General features: G+C 47.4%; 1 protein-coding gene across 6 annotated transcripts in view; it reads left to right on the top strand.

The window, feature by feature from the left end:
- LOC124031521 (SLIT-ROBO Rho GTPase-activating protein 2B-like) overlaps positions 1–22940 on the top strand; it is a 153956-nt gene that overhangs the window by 118036 nt on the left and 12980 nt on the right. For 3 of the 6 annotated variants that reach the window (XM_046342857.1, XM_046342856.1, XM_046342858.1), the window contains exons 7-18: positions 443–664; positions 1417–1518; positions 2305–2502; positions 2740–2824; positions 3580–3607; positions 8994–9024; positions 9489–9549; positions 10327–10404; positions 10562–10762; positions 10839–10944; positions 14506–14730; positions 15890–15966. In XM_046342857.1, the coding sequence (XP_046198813.1) occupies positions 443–664; positions 1417–1518; positions 2305–2502; positions 2740–2824; positions 3580–3607; positions 8994–9024; positions 9489–9549; positions 10327–10404; positions 10562–10762; positions 10839–10944; positions 14506–14730; positions 15890–15966 (1414 nt within the window). Of the gene's footprint in view, positions 1–442; positions 665–1416; positions 1519–2304; positions 2503–2739; positions 2825–3579; positions 3608–8993; positions 9025–9488; positions 9550–10326; positions 10405–10561; positions 10763–10838; positions 10945–13006; positions 13215–14505; positions 14731–15889; positions 15967–22940 lie in introns of those variants that run through there. The other 3 variants (XM_046342859.1, XM_046342862.1, XM_046342861.1) reach the window with 3 other exon arrangements.

The following is a 22940-nucleotide window of genomic DNA, read 5'->3' as shown; positions in this document are numbered from 1 at the left end:
AGCATGTAGCATACCCTCACTATCATGAATTACAGTGTAGCATGTAGCATACCCTTACTATCATGAATGACGATGTAGCACGTAGCATACCCTCACTATCATGAATGACGATGTAGCATGTAGCATACCCTCACTATTATGAATGACGATGTAGCATGTAGCATTTTTGAATGGACATCCACGGGAATATCTCATTACCAAAGATGTATTGCTTTGATTTTACCCTTGCCTTTCTGAGCTATTTCTGCTGAATTGAACATCCCTCTCTCTCTCTCTCCCTCTCTTTCCCTCTCTCCTTCTCTCTCTCTCTCTCTCTCTCTCTCTCTCTCTCTCTCTCTCTCTCTCTCTCTCTCTCTCTCTCTCTCTCTCTCTCTCTCTCTCTCTCTCTCTCTCTCCCTCTCTCTCTCTTTGTCTGTCTCCCCCACCACATTCTCTCTGTCAGTGCTGTGACCTGGGCTACCATGCCAGTCTCCACCGTGCGTTGCGGACCTACCTGTCAGCGGAGATGAACGTGGAGGCGTCTAAACACAGCGGTCTGGAGGGCCTGGAGAGGGCAGTAGAGAGCCTGGAGCCCAACGGGGACAAGCAGAGACTGATGGAAACCTACAACAACGTCTTCTGTCCCCCCATGCGCTTCGACTTCCAGTCACACATGGGAGACACGGTAGGGGGGGGGGTATACGTGCTGTGGGGGTTGGGCTGGTTGGGTGGGGGGTGGAGGGGTTAGTAAGTGTGTGAGTTTAAATCCAGAATCCGTAACGATGAAACCACCAGGTCCATTTGTGATAGAACATCAACAAAGATTTAACTTCAGTTGGCAAAGACAGTTTTCCCCTGTGACATGATTGGTAGAACACTAGAATATGTACTATGATTTATTTATTTTTACTATGAATGCGCCTGGGGTGACCAGTATGTGGATCTCAGCTGTAAACATATTGTCTGTGTCTTCCTCATTCTCGCTCTCTCTTTCCCTCTTGCTCTCTCTCTCTTTCCCTCTTGCTCTCTCTCTCTCTCTCTCCCTCTTGCTCTCTCTCTCTCCCTCTTTCTCTCTCTCTCTCCCTCTTGCTCTCTCTCTCCCTCTTGCTCTCTCTCTCTTTCCCTCTCTCTCTCTCTCTCTCTCCCTCTTGCTCTCTCTCTCTCCCTCTTGCTCTCTCTCTCCCTCTTGCTCTCTCTCTCCCTCTTGCTCTCTCTCTCTCTCCCTCTTGCTCTCTCTCTCTCTCTCCCTCTTGCTCTCTCTCTCTCTCTCTCTCTCCCTCTTGCTCTCTCTCTCTCTCTCTCCCTCTTGCTCTCTCTCTCTCCCTCTTGCTCTCTCTCTCTCCCTCTTGCTCTCTCTCTCCCTCTTGCTCTCTCTCTCTCCCTCTTGCTCTCTCTCTCCCTCTTGCTCTCTTGCTCTCCCTCTCTTTGTCTTTCTAGATGGGGGTAGTCTGTGCCCAGCAGCCATTAGAAGGGGAATTACTCCAGAGGTGTCAGCAGCTGCAGTCCCGTCTCTCCACCCTCACGATCGAGAACGAGGAGGTTGAGACCTGCACTCCTCTGCCTCATCCCTCTATTTTACCCTCTTCATCTCCCCCATCTCCCCCTTCATCACTCCATCATTTCACCTCCTCCTCCGAACCTCCTCTCTCACTGCGTCTTCCCGTAGCCTCCTCTGTTTGTCCGGGACAGTTTGGATTTGGCTGAGGCTTCCCACTCACACCGTTTTCACCCACATTTCGAAGAGAACCAAGAAAAGGAAAAGGGGAAAAAAAACACTCTTTCCTTGTCTACATTCACAGTCTTCTAGCCAGCTCTGACTCTGCAGATAGCTACTTTTATTGAGGATTAATGTACTTGCTATGACTGAGATATGTGCTTGTCTCACCTAGCTATCTTAAAGATGGAAACACTTAACTGTAAGTCGCTCTGGGTACGAGCGTCTGCTAAGTGACACAAATGTCAAATGTAAACATCTGTAAACCCGAGTTATGAAACCTCTCTCTCTCTCTCTCTCTCTCTCTCTCTCTCTCTCTCTCTCTCTCTCTCTCTCTCTCTCTCTCGCCTCTCTCTCTCTCTCTCTCTCTCTCTCTCTCTCTCTCTCTCTCTCTCTCACTCTCTCTCGCCTCCCCTCTCTCTCTCTTTCTCTCTCTCTCTCTCTCTCTCTCTCTCTCTCTCTCTCTCTCTCTCTCTCTCTCTCTCTCTCTCTCTCTCCTCCCCTCCCTCTCTCTCTCTCTCTCTCTCTCTCTCTCTCTCTCTCTCTCTCTCTCTCTCTCTCTCTCTCTCTCTCTCTCTCTCCCCCACCCCCTCCTCTCTCCCTCTCTCTAGGTGAAGAAGACTATGGAGGCCACTCTGTCGACCATCCAGGACATGGTCACCGTGGAGGACTATGACGTCAGCGAGTGTTTCCACCACAGCAACTCCATGGAGTCGGTCAAATCCACCATGAGCGAATCATTCCTCAGCAAGCCCAGCCTGGCCAAGAGACGGGCCAATCAGCAGGAGACGGAGCAGTTCTACTTCACGGTAAGAACCAATAACAGAGCAGAGACGTGCAGGGTTGAGGACAGCGGGGTGTTATGGTGATACACGTACACACGCTCAGCTCAGGGAAGAGTCAGTGAGGTGTTGCCGTGGTGATGGGCACATTCACACGCCACACGCGCTGCCTAAGGAGGGGTTAGTGATGTGTTGATGACACATACTCAAACACTGTGCACAGTTACTAACGTCACCCCCCCCCCCTCTCTCTCTGCACTGTAGAAACTGAAGGAGTTTCTGGAGGGGCGGAACCTGATCACCAAACTGGAGGCCAAACATGAGCTGATACAGAAGACTCTGGGAGAGAGTGAGACACACACACACACACACACACACACACACACACACACACACACACACACACACACACACACACACACACACACACACACACACACACACACACACACACACACACACACACACACACACACACACACACACACACACACACACAGTCACAGATGGCATCAACTGGATGTTTTTAACTGAGCATGTCACTGCTGGGACAAATAGTTTGAACACGTTTCCAATAGCGTGTGAGAAAGATGTGTGTGTGTGTGTGTGTGTGTGTCTGTGAGAGAGCAGTGCATAGCAGGGATTGGAGGACGGGGGATTGGGGAGGCCACAGAGAGCAGGCGGTTGTTGGGCCACACGAAGGGCCACACTGGGGAGCAGGAAGGGGCAGGGGGGATAGGATATGTATGTGTTGACTGGGAGGGAGGAAGAGCACAGCTGTGGATTGGAGGGGGTGATCCTCTGGGATAGCTGGAGTTATGGCTCCTATAGGAAAACCATGTGTGTGTGTGTGTGTGTGTTAACATGCGTGTGTGTGTTAGAGCGTGTCTGTGTTAGCGTGTGTATGTGTGTGTTAGCTTGTGTTTGTGTGTGTGTTAGCATGTGTGTGTGTGTGTGTTTGTGTGTTTGTTTGTTAGCATGTGTTTGTGTGTGTGTATACCAGGGGAAGTATGTAACAGTTTGCTGTGGCCATTTCCCTCTGCTATAACAGTTTTTTCTATCGCTTTCTCCCCTCCCCCTCTTCCTGTGTCTTCCCTGCTTTAGGTCAGAAGACTGACTGTTGTCTTGCCAGGTAGGTGAAGGAAGGAAACACACACACTTCCCATCAGGAGGTCCTGTAGTAGACTCTACAGTCTGTTTGACTGTCCACAAGGGTGTATTTATGGACACATACTCATTATTCTGTTAGCGCACATTGTGTGTGTGTGTGTGTGTGTGTGTGTGTGTGTGTGTGTGTGTGTGTGTGTGTGTGTGTGTGTGTGTGTGTGTGTGTGTGTGTGTGTGTGTGTGTGTGTGTGTGTGTGTGTGTGTGTGTGTGTGTGTGTGTGTTCACATACACTCCCCTACGTATTTATTTGGACAGTGAAGCTAAACGTTTCATTTGGCTTTATACTGCAGCAATTTGCATTTGGATTCAAATATTTCATAATGAGGCAACTGTGCAGAATATGATCATTTAGTTGAGGGTATTTTTCTGTTTTACCATTTTGAAATGAAGGCACTTCATGTGTTTAGTCCCCCCATTTGAAGGTGTCAAGAGTATTTGGACAAATGTACTTATATTGTATTAAAGTAATCAAGAGTTTAGTATTTGGTCCCATATTCCGAGCACACAGTCACTACATCAAGATTGCGACTCTACAAACTTGTTGGATGCTTGTTTGTTTTGTTTTGGTTGTGTTTCAGATTACAGTACCTTCAGAAAGTATTCATACCCCTTGACTCATTCCACATTTTGTTGTGTTACAGCCTGAATTTAAAATGGATTAAATGTATATCATTGTTGTCACTGGCCTACTACACACAATACCCCATAATGTCAAAGTATTTTTGTTGTATATCTTTCTTTTAATTTTAATTTTATTTTTTACAAATGAATTAAAAATGAAAAGCTGAGGAGATCAGGAGTAAAAATGTGCTCAACAATACAACAATACACACAACAATACACACAACAATACACACAACAATACACATAACAATACACACAACAATACACATAACAATACACACAACAATACACATAACAATACACACAACAATACACATAACAATACACACAACAATACACACAACAATACACATAACAATACACACAACAATACACATAACAATACACATAACAATACACACAACAATACACATAACAATACACACAACAATACACACAACAATACACATAACAATACACACAACAATACACACAACAATACACACAACAATACACATAACAATACACACAACAATAACAATACACATAACAATACACACACAATACACACAACAATACACATAACAATACACATACAATACACATAACAATACACACAACATGAACATAACATGATTTTTGAGTGACTATCACATCTCTATCTCCGACACATACAATTATCTGTAAGGTCCCTCAGTTAAGCAGTGAATTTCAATCACAGATTCAATCACAAAAAACAGGGAGGTTTGCCAATGGCTTGCAAAGAAGGGCACCTATTGGTAGATGGATACAAATAAAAAAGCAGACATCGAATATCCCTTTGAGCATGGTGAAGTTATTAATTACACTTTGGATGGTGTATCAATACATCCAGTCATTACAAAGTTACAGGCGTCCTTCCTAACTCAGTTGCCGGAGAGGAAGGAAACTGCTCAGGGATTTCACCATGAGGCCCATGGGGACTTTAATAGCTGTGATAGGAGAAAACTGAAGATGGATCAACAACACTGTAGTTACTCCACAATACAAACCTGATTTACAGAGTGAAAAGAAGGAAGCCTGTACAACATTTTAATATTCCAAAACAGGCATCCTGTTTGCAACAAGACACCCAAGTAATACAGAAAAATATGTGTTATGTTTGGGGCAAATCGATTGCAACACATTACTGAGTACCTCTCTCCATATTTTCAAGCTTAGTGGTGGCTGCATCATGTTATGGGTATGCTTGTAATCGTTAAGGACTGGGGAGTTTTTCAGGATAAAAAAAAAACGTAATGGAGCAAAGCACAGGCAGAATCCTAGAGAAAAAGGCCAAATCTACACTGGAGTTGCTTATCAAGAAGTCGGTGAATGGCCGAGTTTACAGTTTTGATTTAAATATGCTTGAAAATATATGGCAAATGTTCCACTCTCCAGGTTTGGAAAGCTCTTAGAGACTTAGCTAGAAAGACTCACAGCTGTAATCATTTACATTTACATTTACATTTACATTTAAGTCATTTAGCAGACGCTCTTATCCAGAGCGACTTACAAATTGGTGCATTCACCTTATGACATCCAGTGGAACAGCCACTTTACAATAGTGCATCTAAATATTTTAAGGGGGGGGGGTAGAAGGATTACTTTATCCTATCCTAGGTATTCCTTAAAGAGGTGGGGTTTCAGGTGTCTCCGGAAGGTGGTGATTGACTCCGCTGTCCTGGCGTCGTGAGGGAGTTTGTTCCACCATTGGGGGGCCAGAGCAGCGAACAGTTTTGACTGGGCTGAGACTTAACCCCTACTGCTTTCACCTATACAATAGGTTTATTGACCAGCCCTACTTAATCCCTACTGCTTTCACCTATACAATAGGTTTATTGACCAGCCCTACTTAACCCCTACTGCTTTCACCTATACAATAGGTTTATTGACCAGCCCTAACTAACCCCTACTGCTTTCACCTATACAATAGGTTTATTGACCAGCCCTACTTAACCCCTACTGCTTTCACCTATACAATAGGTGGTCCTAGTAAATAATGAAAGTTACATTCAAATTAGAAATTAAGGTTCTCACACCCACTGACGATACATTAGAATTAACTTATTATCATGTTTTGGTAATGAGAAGCCCTCAGCTTCATCTGGAAGTAACAGGAGACAGACCTTATGAGTCAGCAAACTATTGACCACATCACCTTAGCCCATTCATGTCTCCCAAAGGTGATTCTAACATGTATTGACTTAGTTGCTTGAATACTTATCTAATGAAGATACAGTGGGGCAAAAAAGTATTTAGTCAGCCACCAATTGTGCAAGTTCTCCCACTTAAAAAGATGAGAGAGGCCTGTAATTTTCATCATAGGTACACTTCAACTATGACAGACAAAATGAGAAAAGAAATCCAGAAAATCACATTGTAGGATTTTTAATGAATCTATTTGAAAATGATGGTGGAAAATAAGTATTTGGTCAATAACAAAAGTTTATCTCAATACTTTGTTATATACCCTTTGTTGGCAATGACAGAGGTCAAACGTTTTCTATAAGTCTTCACAAGGTTTTCACACACTGTTGCTGGTATTTTGGCCCATTCCTCCATGCAGATCTCCTCTAGAGCAGTGATGTTTTGGGGCTGTTGCTGGGCAACACGGACTTTCAACTCCCTCCAAAGATTTTCTATGGGGTTGAGATCTGGAGACTGGCTAGGCCACTCCATGACCTTGAAATGCTTCTTACGAAGCCAATCCTTCATTGCCTGGGCGGTGTGTTTGGGATCATTGTCATGCTGAAAGACCCAGCCACGTTTCATCTTCAATGCCCTTGCTGATGGAAGGAGGTTTTCACTCAAAATCTCACCATACATGGCCCCATTCATTCTTTCCTTTACACGGATCAGTCGTCCTGGTCCCTTTGCAGAAAAACAGCGACAAAGCAGGTTGTTTCCACCCCCATGCTTCACAGTAGGTATGGTGTTCTTTGGATGCAACTCAGCATTCTTTGTCCTCCAAACACGACGAGTTGAGTTTTTACCAAAAAGTTATATTTTGGTTTCATCTGACCATATGACATTCTCCCAATCTTCTTCTGGATCATCCAAATGCTCTCCAGCAAACTTCAGATGGGCCTGGACATGTACTGGCTTAAGCAGGGGGACACATCTGGCACTGCAGGATTTGAGTCCCTGGCGGCATAGTGTGTTACTGATGGTAGGCTTTGATACTTTGGTCCCTGCTCTCTGCAGGTCATTCACTAGGTCCCCCCGTGTGGTTCTGGAATTTTTGCTCACCGTTCTTGTGATCATTTTGACCCCACAGGGTCTTGTGTGGAGCCCCAGATCGAGGGAGATTATCAATTATCAGTGGTCTTGTATGTCTTCCATTTCCTAATAGTTGCTCCCACAGTTGATTTCTTCAAACCAAGCTGCTTACCTATTGTAGATTCAGTCTTCCAAGCCTGGAGCAGGCCTACAATTTTGTTTCTGGTGTCCTTTGACAGCTCTTTGGTCTTGGCCATAGTGGAGTTTGGAGTGTGACTGTTTGAGGTTGTGGACAGGTGTCTTTTATACTGATAACAAGTTCAAACAGGTGCTATTTATATTGGTAATGAGTGGAGCACAGAGGAGCCTCTTAAAGAAGAAGTTCAGGTCTGTGAGAGCCAGAAATCTTGCTTGTTTGTAGGTGACCAAATACTTATTTTCCACCATAGTTTGCAAATAAATTCATTAAAAATCCTACAATGTGATTTTCTGGATTTTTTTTCTTCTCATTTTGTCTGTCATAGTTGAAGTGTACCTATGATGAAAATGACAGGCCTCTCATCTTTTTAAGTGGGAGAACTTGCACAATTGGTGGCTGACTAAATACTTTTTTACCCCACTGTGTATTAGTGTTTTATTGTTAGTTTTTTTGTTTTTTACAAAATGTTCACATTTTTCTTCCACTTGGATATTAGAAAATATTTTGTGTAGATCGTTGACAAAAAAAAAATGAAACCCATTTTAATTCCACCTTCCTCAATATGTGAAAAAAAGGAAAGGGGTGTGAATACTTTCTGAAGGCACTGTATGTCACCCAATATAAATGAATGGTAAATCATGTATTTTTTTGTCATTTTGGAGTCACTTTTATTGTAAATACGAATAGAATGTTTCTGAACACTTTTACGTTCATGTGGATGCTACCATGATTATGGATACTCATGAATTAATCCTGAATAAGGATGAGTGAGAAAGTTACAGAGGACAAAGATCATACCCCCGGAAAGAAATGCTAGCCTCCCCTTTTATTGGTAAATGGTGAGAGGTTAGCATTTTTGGTCGGGGGTGGTATGATCTTTGTTTCACTTGAACTTTCTCAGTATAGAGAGTATCTCTCTCACCCTCTCACCTTTTCTCTCTCTCTCTCTCTCTCTCTCTCTCTCTCTCTCTCTCTCTCTCTCTCTCTCTCTCTCTCCCTTCTCTCTCTCTCTCTCTCTCTCTTTCTCTCTCTTTCTCTCTCTCTCTCTCTCTCTCTCTCTCTCTCTCTCTCTCTCTCTCTCTCTCTCTCTCTCTCTCTCTCTCTCTCTCTCTCTCTCTCTCTCTCTCTCTCTCTCTCTCTCTCTCTCTCTCTCTCTCTCTCTCTCTCTCTCTCTCTCTCTCCCTCTCTTTCTCTCTCTCTCTCTTTCTCTCTTTCTCTCTCTCTCTCTCTCTCTCTCTCTCTCTCTCTCTCTCTCTCTCTCTCTCTCTCTCTCTCTCTCTCTCTCTCTCTCTCTCTCTTTCTCTCCAGTGACAGGAGGAACTCTGCATTACGGAAGCAGGTAATTTTCTCTCTCCATTCAGAGTTGCTCTCTCTGCGTATGGGTTTTTTACCTTTGTCCTGGACTCACTGTCCACATATGATGCACACTCCCCATGCCATTCTCTTGCTAGGTCTAGACTGTACCCTATTAGAAGGGTCAGTGCTATCCTGGATCCTTGGGACATCCCTCCCCTAACCCCATACCCTAACCTTACGATATCCCTTACCTGACCCGAAGCTTAACTCTAACCTTAAACCTTACCTTAGCCATTGTACATTGCCACTTTAATGGGGTAGGGACTTCCCAAGGACCATATCAGAAGAGATAGATGCCAGTTTTATTATAACATCCAGTGAGTCTAGCTCCCCTAGTGGGAGTCTTTTGCTATGATCCTCCACTGTCACCCACCCCCTCCCCTGGTTACCTCCGCTGCGTATTCTCTCCTCCTCTAACCCCCCTCTCCTCCTCCTCCTCTCCCTCAGGAGGCTGGCCAGGTCATCCCTCTGATGGTGGAGAGCTGTATCCGCTTCATCAGTCGCCATGGTGAGGACGCCCTGCTAAGTGCTCTCATTGGCTGGGTCTCTGTTGAATAGGTCAACGACTGGCTGTGTCTCTGTTGGCTGTGCCAATGACTGGCTTTGGCTCTGCCTGTGTGGACAGGTGTTTTGTGGTTGGCTTTAATAATAATAATAATAGAATAACTTTAAGTATTGCAATATAAATAATTAAAATACAACAGAATAATGAACAGCCTGTGTCGGCTGTCTGCTGTCTGCTGTCTAGACGATCGGTAACATCTCTCTCTCTCTCTCTCTCTCTCTCTCTCTCTCTCTCTCTCTCTCTCTCTCTCTCTCTCTCTCTCTCTCGCTCGCTCACTCACTCTCAGTTTAATTCAGTTCAAGGGCTTTATAGGCATGGGAAACATGTTCACATTGCCAAAGCAGGAGAAATAGATTATAAACAAAAGTTATTTTATTTTTTTTTTAAATTAACAGTAAACATTACACTCACAAAAGTTCCAAAGGAATAGAGACATGTCCAATGTCATATTATGTATATATATATACAGTGTTGTAACGATGGGCATATAGTTAAAGTACAAAAGGGAAAATAAATAAACATAAATATGGGTTGTATTTACAATGGTGTTTGTTCTTCACTGGTTGCCCATTTCTTTCTGCTGTGATGGCACAGGGGACTCTTGTTCAGGTTCGTCTCTCTGTAGGTGATGTCTTTGTTATGGAACGTTTGGGAATCGCTTCCTTTTCAGGTGGTTGTAGAATTTAAAGCCTCTCTCCCCCTCTCGCTCTCTCCCTGCAGGTCTGCACCATGAGGGCATCTTCAGAGTGTCTGGCTCTCAGGTGGAGGTCAACGACATCAAGAACTCCTTTGAGAGAGGCAAGACTACACTACCCAGAAATCCCAGCTGCAGCGATAGCATAAACAGAAGGACCTGCTCATCTTACAATACTTCTTCTTTAACCCCCCAAATGTCTTTTCTTTCTCCTCTTTCTTTTTCTCTCTCCTCCCTCCTCCCTTCCCCCTCTGTCTGTAGGTGAGGACCCGTTGGCGGGGGATCAGAATGATCACGACATGGACTCCATCGCTGGCGTTCTGAAGCTCTACTTCAGAGGCCTGGATCACGCCCTCTTCCCCAAGGAAGTCTTCCATGACCTCATATCCTGTGTCTGTGAGTCTCCCCCAGCGCCACGCCTTTTCCATGATCGTACCCTACAAAAAAGACCACTGTCCAGTGGTGAGTGTGTGTGTGTGTGTGTGTGTGTGTCGTATGTATGTGTTTACCCTTTGTGTGTGTGTGTGTTCTGTTTCAGCTATGGAGAACCTGCAGGAGAGGGCTGTCCACATCAGGAAGGTTCTGCTGTCTCTGCCCAGCAACACTCTCATCGTCATGAGATACCTGTTTGCCTTCCTCAACTAGTGAGTAATGCTGCACTAACGCTATTACAACACAAATGGAACGTTACCACAGGTCCGTGAGTGACACTACAGGTGACCCCACTGCACTACCAAAGCTGTGCTCGGGCTAATCTGGAATGTTCTATTCAGAGTCTCCCATCTCTCTATCCTTCCCTTTCATCCCTCCCTCCCCTCTCTGCGGTCTGCGTCTAGCCATGTGGTTTCCCCACCCAGTTTCACTATCATTGCCAGAATGAGGTGTGTGTGTGTTTCCCATGCTGGTATAAATGGCTGCTCTGCATCTGTCCGCCCTTACAGCTCTCCACTGTGTCATGCAGGACACGTGCCAGAGTCACCCTTTACTACTGCCACCACACACACACACACACACACACACACACACACACACACACACACACACACACACACACACACACACACACACACACACACACACACACACACACACACACACACACACACACACACACACACACACACACACACACACACACACACACACACACACACACACACACACACACACACACACCTACAAGGGGCCTCTCAGCTTTGATGACTAAACCCTCCACTCTGGGGGTGGAGGTAGAGAGAGAAGGAGGGAGGAGAAAAAGAGAGGGAGAGGAGTGTAACCTGAGCACCCAGACAGGCCTCTTATGATAAAACCTGTTTGGAGCTGGTCCATTTTGTCCAAGTGATTCAACATGACCCCCAACACTCCTGGCCCTCTCTACCCTCCCCCCCCTCCCCCATGGCTTATCATCTGCTCTCTGTCACCATACCATGTGGGGGGGGCTGAGAGTGTGGTCAGACTGTCTAGCCTTGTCCCCGAGAGTGCACTCATCCACACAAGATTGGACTTGCAGACCTTTTGGGTCGGAAACTCCCTTTAAAGCACCAATCCAATGCATGGTTGTTATGGGCTCTGGAATAGAAAAACAGCAAGAGACCAGGCAGTTGAAAGAGGTAATGAACTGCCTGAGAGCTTTATAGCACATTCTGTAGCCTGAGGGCTTTATAACACATTCTGTAGCCTGAGAGCTTTATAGCACATTCTGTAGCCTGAGAACTTTATAACACATTATGTAGCCTGAGGGCTTTATAACACATTCTGTAGCCTGAGAGCTTTATAACACATTATGTAGCCTGAGAGCTTTATAACACATTATGTAGCCTGAGAGCTTTATAACACATTATGTAGCCTGAGGGCTTTATAACACATTCTGTAGCCTGAGAGCTTTATAGCACATTCTGTAGCCTGAGAGCTTTATAGCACATTCTGTAGCCTGAGAGCTTTATAGCACATTCTGTAGCCTGAGGGCTTTATAGCACATTCTGTAGCCTGAGGGCTTTATAACACATTATGTAGCCTGAGGGCTTTATAGCACATTCTGTAGCCTGAGAACTTTATAACACATTATGTAGCCTGAGAGCTTTATAACACATTATGTAGCCTGAGGGCTTTATAGCACATTCTGTTGCCTGAGGGCTTTATAACACATTCTGTAGCCTGAGGGCTTTATAACACATTCTGTAGCCTGAGAGCTTTATAACACATTCTGTAGCCTGAGGGCTTTATAACACATTCTGTAGCCTGAGGGCTTTATAACACATTCTGTTGTCTAATGGCTTTATAACACATTCTGTAGCCTGAGAGCTTTATAACACATTATGTAGCCTGAGGGAATGGAACCCTGCTTTCCACTAATCCTGGTTAAAACATTACAGTCCTGCACCCACCCACCCACACACACACGCACACACACATACACACATACACTCTCTTTCTGGTTTAAACATTGCAGTCGTATACACACAGAGACACGGACACAGATGATGGGTAATGATTTCAACAGGAATGCGATAAAGGTGTGTGTGCGTTCGTGTGTGTGTTCGTGCTTAACCCTCACTATAACCTGCTGTCCTCTTTCCCCAGCCTGTCCCAGTACAATGAGGACAACATGATGGATCCCTATAACCTGCTGTCCTCTCTCCCCAGCCTGTCCCAGTACAGTGAGGACAACATGATGGATCCCTATAACCTGCTGTCCTCTCTCCCCAGCCTGTCCCGGTACAGTGAGGACAACATGATGGATCACTATAACCTGCTGTCCTCTCTCCCCAGCCTGTCCCGGTACAGAGAGGACAACATGATGGATCCCTATAACCTGCTGTCCTCTCTCCCCAGCCTGTCCCGGTACAGTGAGGACAACATGACGGATCCCTATAACCTGCTGTCCTCTCTCCCCAGCCTGTCCCGGTACAGTTAGGACAACATGACGGATCGCTATAACCTGCTGTCCTCTCTCCCCAGCCTGTCCCGGTACAGTGAGGACAACATGATGGATCCCTATAACCTGCTGTCCTCTCTCCCCAGCCTGTCCCGGTACAGTGAGGACAACATGATGGATCCCTATAACCTGCTGTCCTCTCTCCCCAGCCTGTCCCGGTACAGTGAGGACAACATGATGGATCACTATAACCTGCTGTCCTCTCTCCCCAGCCTGTCCCGGTACAGTGAGGACAACATGATGGATCACTATAACCTGCTGTCCTCTCTCCCCAGCCTGTCCCGGTACAGTGAGGACAACATGATGGATCCCTATAACCTGCTGTCCTCTCTCCCCAGCCTGTCCCGGTACAGTGAGGACAACATGATGGATCACTATAACCTGCTGTCCTCTCTCCCCAGCCTGTCCCGGTACAGTGAGGACAACATGATGGATCCCTATAACCTGCTGTCCTCTCTCCCCAGCCTGTCCCGGTACAGTGAGGACAACATGATGGATCCCTATAACCTGCTGTCCTCTCTCCCCTATAACCTGCTGTCCTCTCTCTCCAGCCTGTCTACAGTGAGGACAACATGAGCCTGTCCCGGTACAGTGAGGACAACATGATGGATCACTATAACCTGCTGTCCTCTCTCCCCAGCCTGTCCCGGTACAGTGAGGACAACATGATGGATCCCTATAACCTGCTGTCCTCTCTCCCCAGCCTGTCCCGGTACAGTGAGGACAACATGATGGATCACTATAACCTGCTGTCCTCTCTCCCCAGCCTGTCCCGGTACAGTGAGGACAACATGATGGATCACTATAACCTGCTGTCCTCTCTCCCCAGCCTGTCCCGGTACAGTGAGGACAACATGATGGATCACTATAACCTGCTGTCCTCTCTCCCCAGCCTGTCCCGGTACAGTGAGGACAACATGATGGATCACTATAACCTGCTGTCCTCTCTCCCCAGCCTGTCCCGGTACAGTGAGGACAACATGATGGATCCCTATAACCTGCTGTCCTCTCTCCCCAGCCTGTCCCGGTACAGTGAGGACAACATGATGGATCCCTATAACCTGCTGTCCTCTCTCCCCAGCCTGTCCCGGTACAGTGAGGACAACATGATGGATCACTATAACCTGCTGTCCTCTCTCCCCAGCCTGTCCCGGTACAGTGAGGACAACATGATGGATCCCTATAACCTGCTGTCCTCTCTCCCCAGCCTGTCCCGGTACAGTGAGGACAACATGATGGATCCCTATAACCTGCTGTCCTCTCTCCCCAGCCTGTCCCGGTACAGTGAGGACAACATGATGGATCCCTATAACCTGGCCATCTGCTTCGGGCCCACACTGATGTCAGTCCCAGAGAGCTGTGACCAGGTGTCCTGCCAGGCCCACGTTAACGAGCTCATCAAGACCATCATCATCCACCACGACGGGGTCTTCCCCGGACCACGGGACCTGCAGGGGCCCGTCTACATCAGCCCAGGGGCCACTGATGAGTACTGGTGAGTGGGGGTGCAGGAGTAGGGGACAGTGTGTGTGTGTGAGGCAGAGAGGTGCAGGGGCCCCTATACGAGTAGTGAGGTAGACACAAGGGACCTGTTTAGTACTGAGGAGAACTGGTGAGCTGTGTGTGTGTGTGTGTGTGTGTGTGTGTGTGTGTGTGTGTGTGTGTGTGTGTGTGTGTGTGTGTGTGTGTGTGTGTGTGTGTGTGTGTGTGTGTGTGTGTGTGTGTGTGTGTGTGTGTGTGTGTGTGTGTGTGTGTGTGTGTGGGAGGGAGGGAGGGGTAGAGACGGGACGAGGGGATGGTGAAGGGTTTTGGGGGTGGGGGGGTGTAATGATTTAAGGGTCCAGCCCAGAGGAGCCAGAAGGATCTACTTACCCAGAGAGTGCTGAACTTAGGCCCAAAAGACACACACACACACACACCTCTGGAATCCTGGCCTAGGTTGGACCAGTCCATTAGTGTAACAGTAGAAGTGGCAGGTAGGGAGGCATGCCGGCCATCCCAGAGACACTACAGTAACATCGAAGATCTCTCCGGTGAGGAAGATCTCTCCGGGGAGGAAGATCTCTCCGGTGAGGAAGAGCTCTCCGGTGAGGAAGATCTCTCCGGTGAGGAAGATCTCTCCGGTGAGGAAGATCTCTCCGGTGAGGAAGATCTCTCTGGTGAGGAAGAGCTCTCCGGTGAGGAAGATCCCCCCTAGTTATGAAGAGCTCTCCGGTGAGGAAGATCCCCCCCTAGTTATGAAGATCTCTCCGGTGAGGAAGATCTCTCCGGTGAGGAAGATCTCTCCGGTGAGGAAGATCTCTCCGGTGAGGAAGATCTCTCCGGTGAGGAAGATCTCTCCGGTGAGGAAGATCTCTCCGTCTCTGGCCAGACCTGAAGTGTCTGTTTGTAACTAGATGAATGGAAGTATCTGATGTCATATTGAAACCATTTCATCTTTCATCCTCTCATTCATAAACACATGAGCTCTTTTAGCTGAAATGCGTGTTTTTATCAGCTGTAGGGGGTCACATGGTTTACGCACTGACACACACACCCTCACCCTCACACATGTACATATCTGCTCAGTTGTGCTGCATGACCAGCTGTTTCACCAGTTGCTAATTTTCCCACCCCTATTCAAACTCAAATCTCTCTCTCTCTCTCTCTCTCAGTGATCCCCACTGTGAGCCCCCCCTGGTGGACATACCTGCTCCCGACACCATCTCTGTCATCCACAACAGCGATGATGGTGAGTACACAGCAATATGTACACACACACACACACATGACAAGACTGTTGAAAACATTTTTCCATAATTCGCCTTTGAGCCGAAGCTTGCCCACTGATGTGGCAAACATGATGCCCATGGATGCCTTGCTGCCCTCCCTCACTCACTCGCTCTGCCCCTAACTCTGAAGCTGCTTCTATCAGCAGCATTCTGCTTGTGACATCCCCTGGCCCCTGGCCACGTCACACAGCCACACTCTGACCTCTTATATCTCCCTTATGAGCACTTCATAACAGCTGTGTGATCACTCTATGACTGTGTGCTCCCAACCTCTTCGTCTGTAACCAACTGCTGTGGCACTAACCTGCTTGATACTAACACGCCTCCTTCTCTCTCCCCCTGCCCCTCTTCCCCTGTTTCTCCCCTCTCTTCTGTTTCTCCCCTCTCTTCTGTTTCTCCCCTCTCTCTCCTCTGTTTCTCCCCTCTCTTCTGTTTCTCCCCTCTTCCCCTGTTTCTCCCCTCTCTTCTGTTTCTCCCCTCTCTTCTGTTTCTCCCCTCTCTCTCCTCTGTTTCTCCCCTCTCTCCCCTGTTTCTCCCATCTCTCTTCTGTTTCTCCCCTCTCTTCTGTTTCTCCCCTCTCTTCTGTTTCTCTCCCTCCCCTCTCTCTTCTGTTTCTCTCTCTCTGTTTCTCCCTCTCTTCTGTTTCTCCCTCTCCCTGTTTCTCCCCTCTCTCTTCTGTTTCTCCCCCCCTTCTGTTTCTCTCTCTTCTGTTTCTCCCTCCCTCTCTTCTGTTTCTCCCTCTCTCTTCTGTTTCTCCCTGTTTCTCTCTCTTCTGTTTCTCCCCTCTCTTCTGTTTCTCTCCCCTGTTTCTCTCTTCTGTTTCTCCCCTCTCTTCTGTTTCTCCCTCTCTCTCTCTTCTGTTTCTCCCCTCTCTCTTCTGGTTCTCCTCTCTCTCTTCTGTTTCTCCCTCTCTCTTTTCTGTTTCTCCCTCTCTTCTGTTTCTCCCCTCTCTCTTCTGTTTCTCCCCCTCTCTCTCTGTTCTTCTCCCCTCTCTCTTCTGTTTCTCCCCTCCCTGTTTCTCTCTTCTGTTTCTCCCCTCTCTGTTTCTTCCCTCTTCTGTTTCTCTCTCTCTTCTGTTTCTCCCCCTCTCTTCTGTTTCTCCCCTCTCTCTTCTGTTTCTCCCCTCTTCTGTTTCTCCCTCTCTTCTTCTCCCCCTCTCTCTGTTTCTTCTGTTTCTCCCTCTCTCTTATGTTTCTCTCTTCTCTCTCTTCTGTTTCTCCCCTCTCTCTTCTGTTTCTGTTTCTCTGTTTCTCTCTTCTGTTTCTCCCCTCTCTCTTCTGTTTCTCTCCTCTCTCTTCTGTTTCTCCCCTCTCTCTTCTGTTTCTCCCCCTCTCTTCTGTTTCTCCCCTCTCTCTTCTGTTTCTCCCCTCTCTCTTCTGTTTCTCCTCTCTCTTCTGTTTCTCCCCTCTCTCTTCTGTTTCTCCCCTCTCTCTTCTGTTTCTCCTCTCTCTTCTGTTTCTCCCTCTCTTCTGTTTCCTCTTCTGTTTCTCCCCTCTCTCTTCTGTTTCTCCCCCTCTCTGTTTCTCCTTCTGTTTCTGTTTCTCCCTCTCTCTTCTGTTTCTCCCTCTCTCTTCTGTTTCTCTCTCTCTCTCTCCTCTGTTTCTCCCCTCTCTCTTCTGTTTCTCCCTCTCTTCTGTTTCTCCCCCCTCTCTATCTTCTGTTTCTCCCCTCTCTCTTCTGTTTCTCCCCTCTCTCCCCTGTTTCTCCCCTGTTTCTCCCCCCTCTTCTGTTTCTCCCCTCTCTGTTTTTCCCTGTTTATTCTCCTCTCTTCCCTGTTTCTTCCCTTCTGTTTCTCTCTCTTCTGTTTCTCCCCCCTCTCTCTTTCCTGTTTCTCCCCTTCTTTCTCCCCTCTCTCTCCCCTGTTTCTCTCCCTCTTTTCCTCTGTTTCTCCCCTCTCTCTCCCCTGTTTCTCCCCTGTCTCCCCTCTCTCTTCTGTTTCTCCCCTCTGTTTTCTCCCCTATCTCTCTTCTGTTTCTCCCCTCTATCTTCTGTTTCTCCCTCTCTTCTATTTCTCCCCTCTCTCTTCTGTTTCTTCTGTTTCTCCCCTCTCTGTTTCTGTTTCTCCCCTCTCTTCCCTGTTTCTCCCCTCTCCCCCATTTCTCCCCTCTCTTTTCCCTGTTTCTCCCCTCTCTCCCTGTTTCTCCTCTCTCTCTCCCTCCCCTGTTTTTCTCCCTTCTGTTTCTCCCCTCTCTCTTCTGTTTCTCCCCTCCTTTTTCCCCTGTTTCTCCCTTCTGTTTTCTCTCTCTGTTTTTCTCCCCTCCCCTCTCTTCTGTTTCTCCCCTCTATCCTGTTTCTCTCTTCTGTTTCTCCCCTCTCCTGTTTCTCCCCTCTCTCTCCCCTGTTTCTCCCCTCTCTTTCCTGTTTCTCCCTCTCTCTCCCCTGTTTCTCCCCTCTTTCTCCCCTCTCTCTCTTCTGTTTCTCCCCTCTCTTCTGTTTCTCCCCTCTCTTCTGTTTCTCCCCTCTCTTCTGTTTCTCCCCTCTCTCTTCTGTTTCTCCCCTCTCTCTTCTGTTTCTCCCCTCTCTCCTTCTGTTTCTCCCCTCTCTCTTCTGTTTCTCCCCTCTCTCTTCTGTTTCTCCTCTCTCTTCTGTTTCTCCTCTCTCTTCTGTTTCTCCCCTCTCTCTTCTGTTTCTCCCCTCTCTCTTCTGTTTCTCTCTTCTGTTTTCCCTCCCCTCTCTCTTCTGTTTCTCTTCTGTTTCTCCCCTCTCTCTTCTGTTTCTCCCCTCTCTCTTCTGTTTCTCCTCTCTCTTCTGTTTCTCCCCTCTCTCTTCTGTTTCTCCCCTCTCTCTTCTGTTTCTCCCCTCTCTCTTCTGTTTCTCCTCTCTCTTCTGTTTCTCCCCTCTCTCTTCTGTTTCTCTCTCTCCTCTCTGTTTCTCCTCTTCTGTTTCTCCTCTCTCTTCTGTTTCTCCCCTCTCTCTTCTGTTTCTCCTCTCTCTCTCTGTTTCTCCTCTCTCTTCTGTTTTTCTCTCTTCTGTTTCTCTCTTCTGTTTCTCCTCTCTCTTCTGTTTCTCCCCTCTCCCTGTTTCTCTCTTCTGTTTCTCCCTCTCTCTTCTGTTTCTCCCTCTCTCTTCTGTTTCTCCCCTCTCTCTTCTGTTTCTCCCCCTCTCTTCTGTTTCTCCCCTCTCTCTTCTGTTTCTCCCCTCTCTCTTCTGTTTCTCCCCTCTCTCTTCTGTTTCTCCCCTCTCTCTTCTGTTTCTCCCATCTCTCTTCCCTGTTTCTCCCCTCTCTCTTCTGTTTCTCCCCTCTCTCTTCTGTTTCTCCCCTCTCTCTTCTGTTTTCTCCCTCTGTTTTTCCCTGTTTCTCCTCTCTTCCCTGTTTCTCCCTCTCTCTCCCTTCTGTTTCTCCCCTCTCTCTTTCTGTTTCTCCCTCTCTTCTGTTTCTCCCCTCTCTCTTCTGTTTTTCTCCCTCTCTTCTGTTTCTCCCCTCTCTCTCTTCTGTTTCTCCCCTCCCCTCTCTTCTGTTTCTCCCCCCTCTCTCTCCCTGTTTCTCTCTCTTCTGTTTCTCTATCCCTCCTCTCTCTTCTGTTTCTCCCTATCTTCTGTTTCTCCCCTCTCTTCTGTTTCTCCCCTCTCTCTGTTTTCTGTTTCCCCCTCTCTTCTGTTTTCTCTCTTCTGTTTCCCTCTCTCTTCTGTTTCTCCCCCCTTCTGTTTCTCCCCTCTTCTTCTGTTTCTCCCCTCTCTCTTCTGTTTCTCCCCTCTCTCTTCTGTTTCTCCCCTCTCTCTTCTGTTTCTCCTCTCTCTTCTGTTTCTCCCCTCTCTCTTCTGTCTTCTGTTTCTCTTCCCTCTCTTCTGTTTCTCCCCTCTCTCTTCTGTTTCTCCCTCTCTCTTCTGTTTCTCTCCTCCCTCTCCTTCTGTTTCTCCCCTCTCTCTTCTGTTTTCTCCCTCTCTCTTCTGTTTCTCCCCTCCTCTTCTGTTTCTCCCTCTCTCTTCTGTTTCTCCCTCTCTCTTCTGTTTCTCCCCTCTCTCTTCTGTTTCTCCCCTGTTTCTCTCTTCTGTTTTCTCCCCTCTCTCTTCTGTTTCTCCCCTCTCTCTTCTGTTTCTCCCTCTCTCTTCTGTTTCTCCCTTCTGTTTCTCTCTCTTCTGTTTCTCCCCTCTCTCTTCTGTTTCTCCCCTCTCTCTTCTGTTTCTCCCCTCTCTCTTCTGTTTCTCCCCTCTCTCTTCTGTTTCTCCCCTCTCTCTTCTGTTTCTCCCCCCTCTCTCTTCTGTTTCTCCCCTCTCTCTTCTGTTTCTCCCCTCTCTCTTCTGTTTCTCCCCCTCTCTTCTGTTTCTCCCCTCTCTCTTCTGTTTCTCCTCTCTCTTCTGTTTCTCCCCTCTCTCTTCTGTTTCTCCCTCTCTCTTCTGTTTCTCCCTCTCTCTTTCTGTTTCTCCCTCTCTCTCTTCTGTTTCTCCCCTCTCTCTTCTGTTTCTCCCCTCTCTCTTCTGTTTCTCCCCTCTCTCTTCTGTTTCTCCCTTTCTCTCTTCTGTTTCTCCCCTCTCTCTTCTGTTTCTCTCTCTCCCTCTGTTTCTCTCCCTGTTTCTCCCTCTCTCTCTCCCCCTGTTTCTCCCCTCTCTCTTCTGTTTCTCCCTCTCTCTTCTGTTTCTCCCCTGTTTCTCTCTTCTGTTTCTCCCCTCTCTCTTCTGTTTCTGTTTCTCCCTCTCTCTTCTGTTTCTCCTCTCCCTCTCTTCTGTTTCTCTCTGTTTCTCTTCTGTTTCTCCCCCCCTCTCTCTTCTGTTTCTCCCCTCTCTCTTCTGTTTCTCCCCTCTCTCTTCTGTTTCTCCCCTCTCTCTTCTGTTTCTCCCCTCTCTGTTTCTTCTCTTTCTGTTTCTCCCCCTCTCTCTTCTGTTTCTCCTCTCTCTTCTGTTTCTCCCTCTCTTCTGTTTCTCCCTCTCTCTTCTGTTTCTCCCCTCTCTCTTCTGTTTCTCCTCTCTCTTCTGTTTCTCCCTCTCTCTCTCTCTCTCTTCTGTTTCTCCCCTCTCTCTTCTGTTTCTCCCCTCTCTCCTGTTTCTCCCTCTCTCTTCTGTTTTCTCCTCTCTCTCTCCCCTCTCTGTTTCCCCCCCTGTTTCTCTTCCCTTCTGTTTCTCCCTCTCTCTCTTCTGTTTCTCCCCTCTCTCTCCCCTCTCTCTCTTCTGTTTCTCCCCTCTCTCTCTCTGTTTCTCCCTCTCTTCTCTCTTCTGTTTCTCCCCTCTCTCTTCTGTTTCTCCCCTCTCTCTTCTGTTTCTCCCCTCTCTCTTCTGTTTCTCCCCTCTCTCCCCTGTTTCTCCCCTCTCTCCCCCGTTTCTCCCCTCTCTTTTCCCTGTTTCTCCTCTCTTCCCTGTTTCTTCCCTCTCTCTCCCCTGTTTCTCCCCTCTCTCTTTCCTGTTTCTCCCCTCTTTCTCCCCTCTCTCTCCCCTGTTTCTCCCCTCTTTTCCTTGTTTCTCCCCTCTCTCTCCCTCTGGTTTCTCCCCTGTCTCCCCTCTCTCTTCTGTTTCTCCCCTCTTTCTCCCCTCTCTCTCTTCTGTTTCTCCCCTCTATCTTCTGTTTCTCCCCTCTCTTCTATTTCTCCCCTCTATCTTCTGTTTCTCCCCCCTCTCTTCTGTTTCTCCCCCCTTCTTTCTCCCCTCTGTTTCTGTTTCTCCCTGTTTCTCTCTTCTGTTTCTCCCCTCTCTCCCCTGTTTCTCCCCTCTCTCCCCCATTTCTCCCCTCTCTTTTCCCTGTTTCTCCCTCTCTTCTGTTTTCCCCTCTCTCTCCCCTGTTTCTCCCCTCTTTTCCTTGTTTCTCCCCTCTCTCTCCCCTGTTTCTCCCCTGTTTGTCTCCCCTCTCTCTCTTCTGTTTCTCCCCGCTCTCTCTCTCTTCTTGTTTCTCCCCTCTCTCTCCCCTGTTTTCTCCCCTCTCTCTTCTGTTTCTCCCTCTCTCTTCTGTTTCTCCCTCTCTCTCTTCTGTTTCTCCCCTGTTCTCCCCTCTCTTCTGTTTCTCCCCTCTCTTCTCTGTTTTTCTCCTTCTGTTTCTCTCTTCTGTTTCTCCCCTCTCTTCTGTTTCTCCCTTCTGTTTCTCTCTTCTGTTTCTCCCTCTCTCTTCTGTTTCTCCCCTCTCTCTTCTGTTTCTTTCTCCCCTCTCTTCTGTTTCTCCCTCTCTCTTTTCTGTTTCCCTCTCTCTTCTGTTTCTCTCTCTCTTCTGTTTCTGTTTCTCCCTCCTCTCTCTCTTCTGTTTCTCCCTCTCTCTGTTTCTCTCTCTCTTCTGTTTCTTCTGTTTCTCCTCTCTGTTTCTCTCTCTTTTCTGTTTCTCCTCTCTTCTGTTTCTCTCTCTGTTTCTCCCCTCTCTCCCTGTTTCTCTCTCTTCTGTTTCTCCCCTCCCCTCTCTCTGTTTCTCCCCTCTCTCTGTTTCTCCCTCTCTCTTCTGTTTCTCCCCTCTCTCTTCTGTTTCTCTCCCTCTCTCTTCTGTTTCTCCCCTCTCTTCTCTCCCCTGTTTCTCCCCTCTCTCTCTTCTGTTTCTCCCCTCTCTCTGTTTCTCCCTTCTGTTTCTCCCCCTCTTTTCTCTTCTGTTTCTCCCCTCTCTCTCCCCTGTTTCTCCCCTGTTTCTCCCTTTCTCCCTCTCTCTTCTTCTGTTTCTCCCCTCTCTCTTCTGTTTTCTCTCTTCTGTTTCTCCCCTCTCTCTTCTGTTTCTCCCCTCTCTCCTCTGTTTCTCCTCTCTCTTCTGTTTCTCCCCTCTCTCTTCTGTTTTCTCCTCTTCTGTTTCTCCTTCTGTTTCTCCTCTCTCTTCTGTTTCTCCCCTCTCTCTTCTGTTTTCTGTTTCTCCCTCTCTCTTCTGTTTCTCTCCCTGTTTCTCCCCTCTCTTCTCCCCTTCTGTTTCTCTCTCTCTTCTGTTTCTCCCCTCCTCTTCTGTTTCTCCCCTCTCTGTTTCTCCCCTCTCTCTTCTGTTTCTCCCCTCTCTTCTGTTTCTCCCCTCTCTCTTCTTCCTCTTCTGTTTCTCCCCCTCTCTTCT

The sequence above is a fragment of the Oncorhynchus gorbuscha genome, linkage group LG03 (genome assembly GCF_021184085.1).
Source record: "Oncorhynchus gorbuscha isolate QuinsamMale2020 ecotype Even-year linkage group LG03, OgorEven_v1.0, whole genome shotgun sequence".
Taxonomy (NCBI): domain Eukaryota; kingdom Metazoa; phylum Chordata; class Actinopteri; order Salmoniformes; family Salmonidae; genus Oncorhynchus; species Oncorhynchus gorbuscha.
This window is presented reverse-complemented; position numbering and strand designations above follow the sequence as displayed.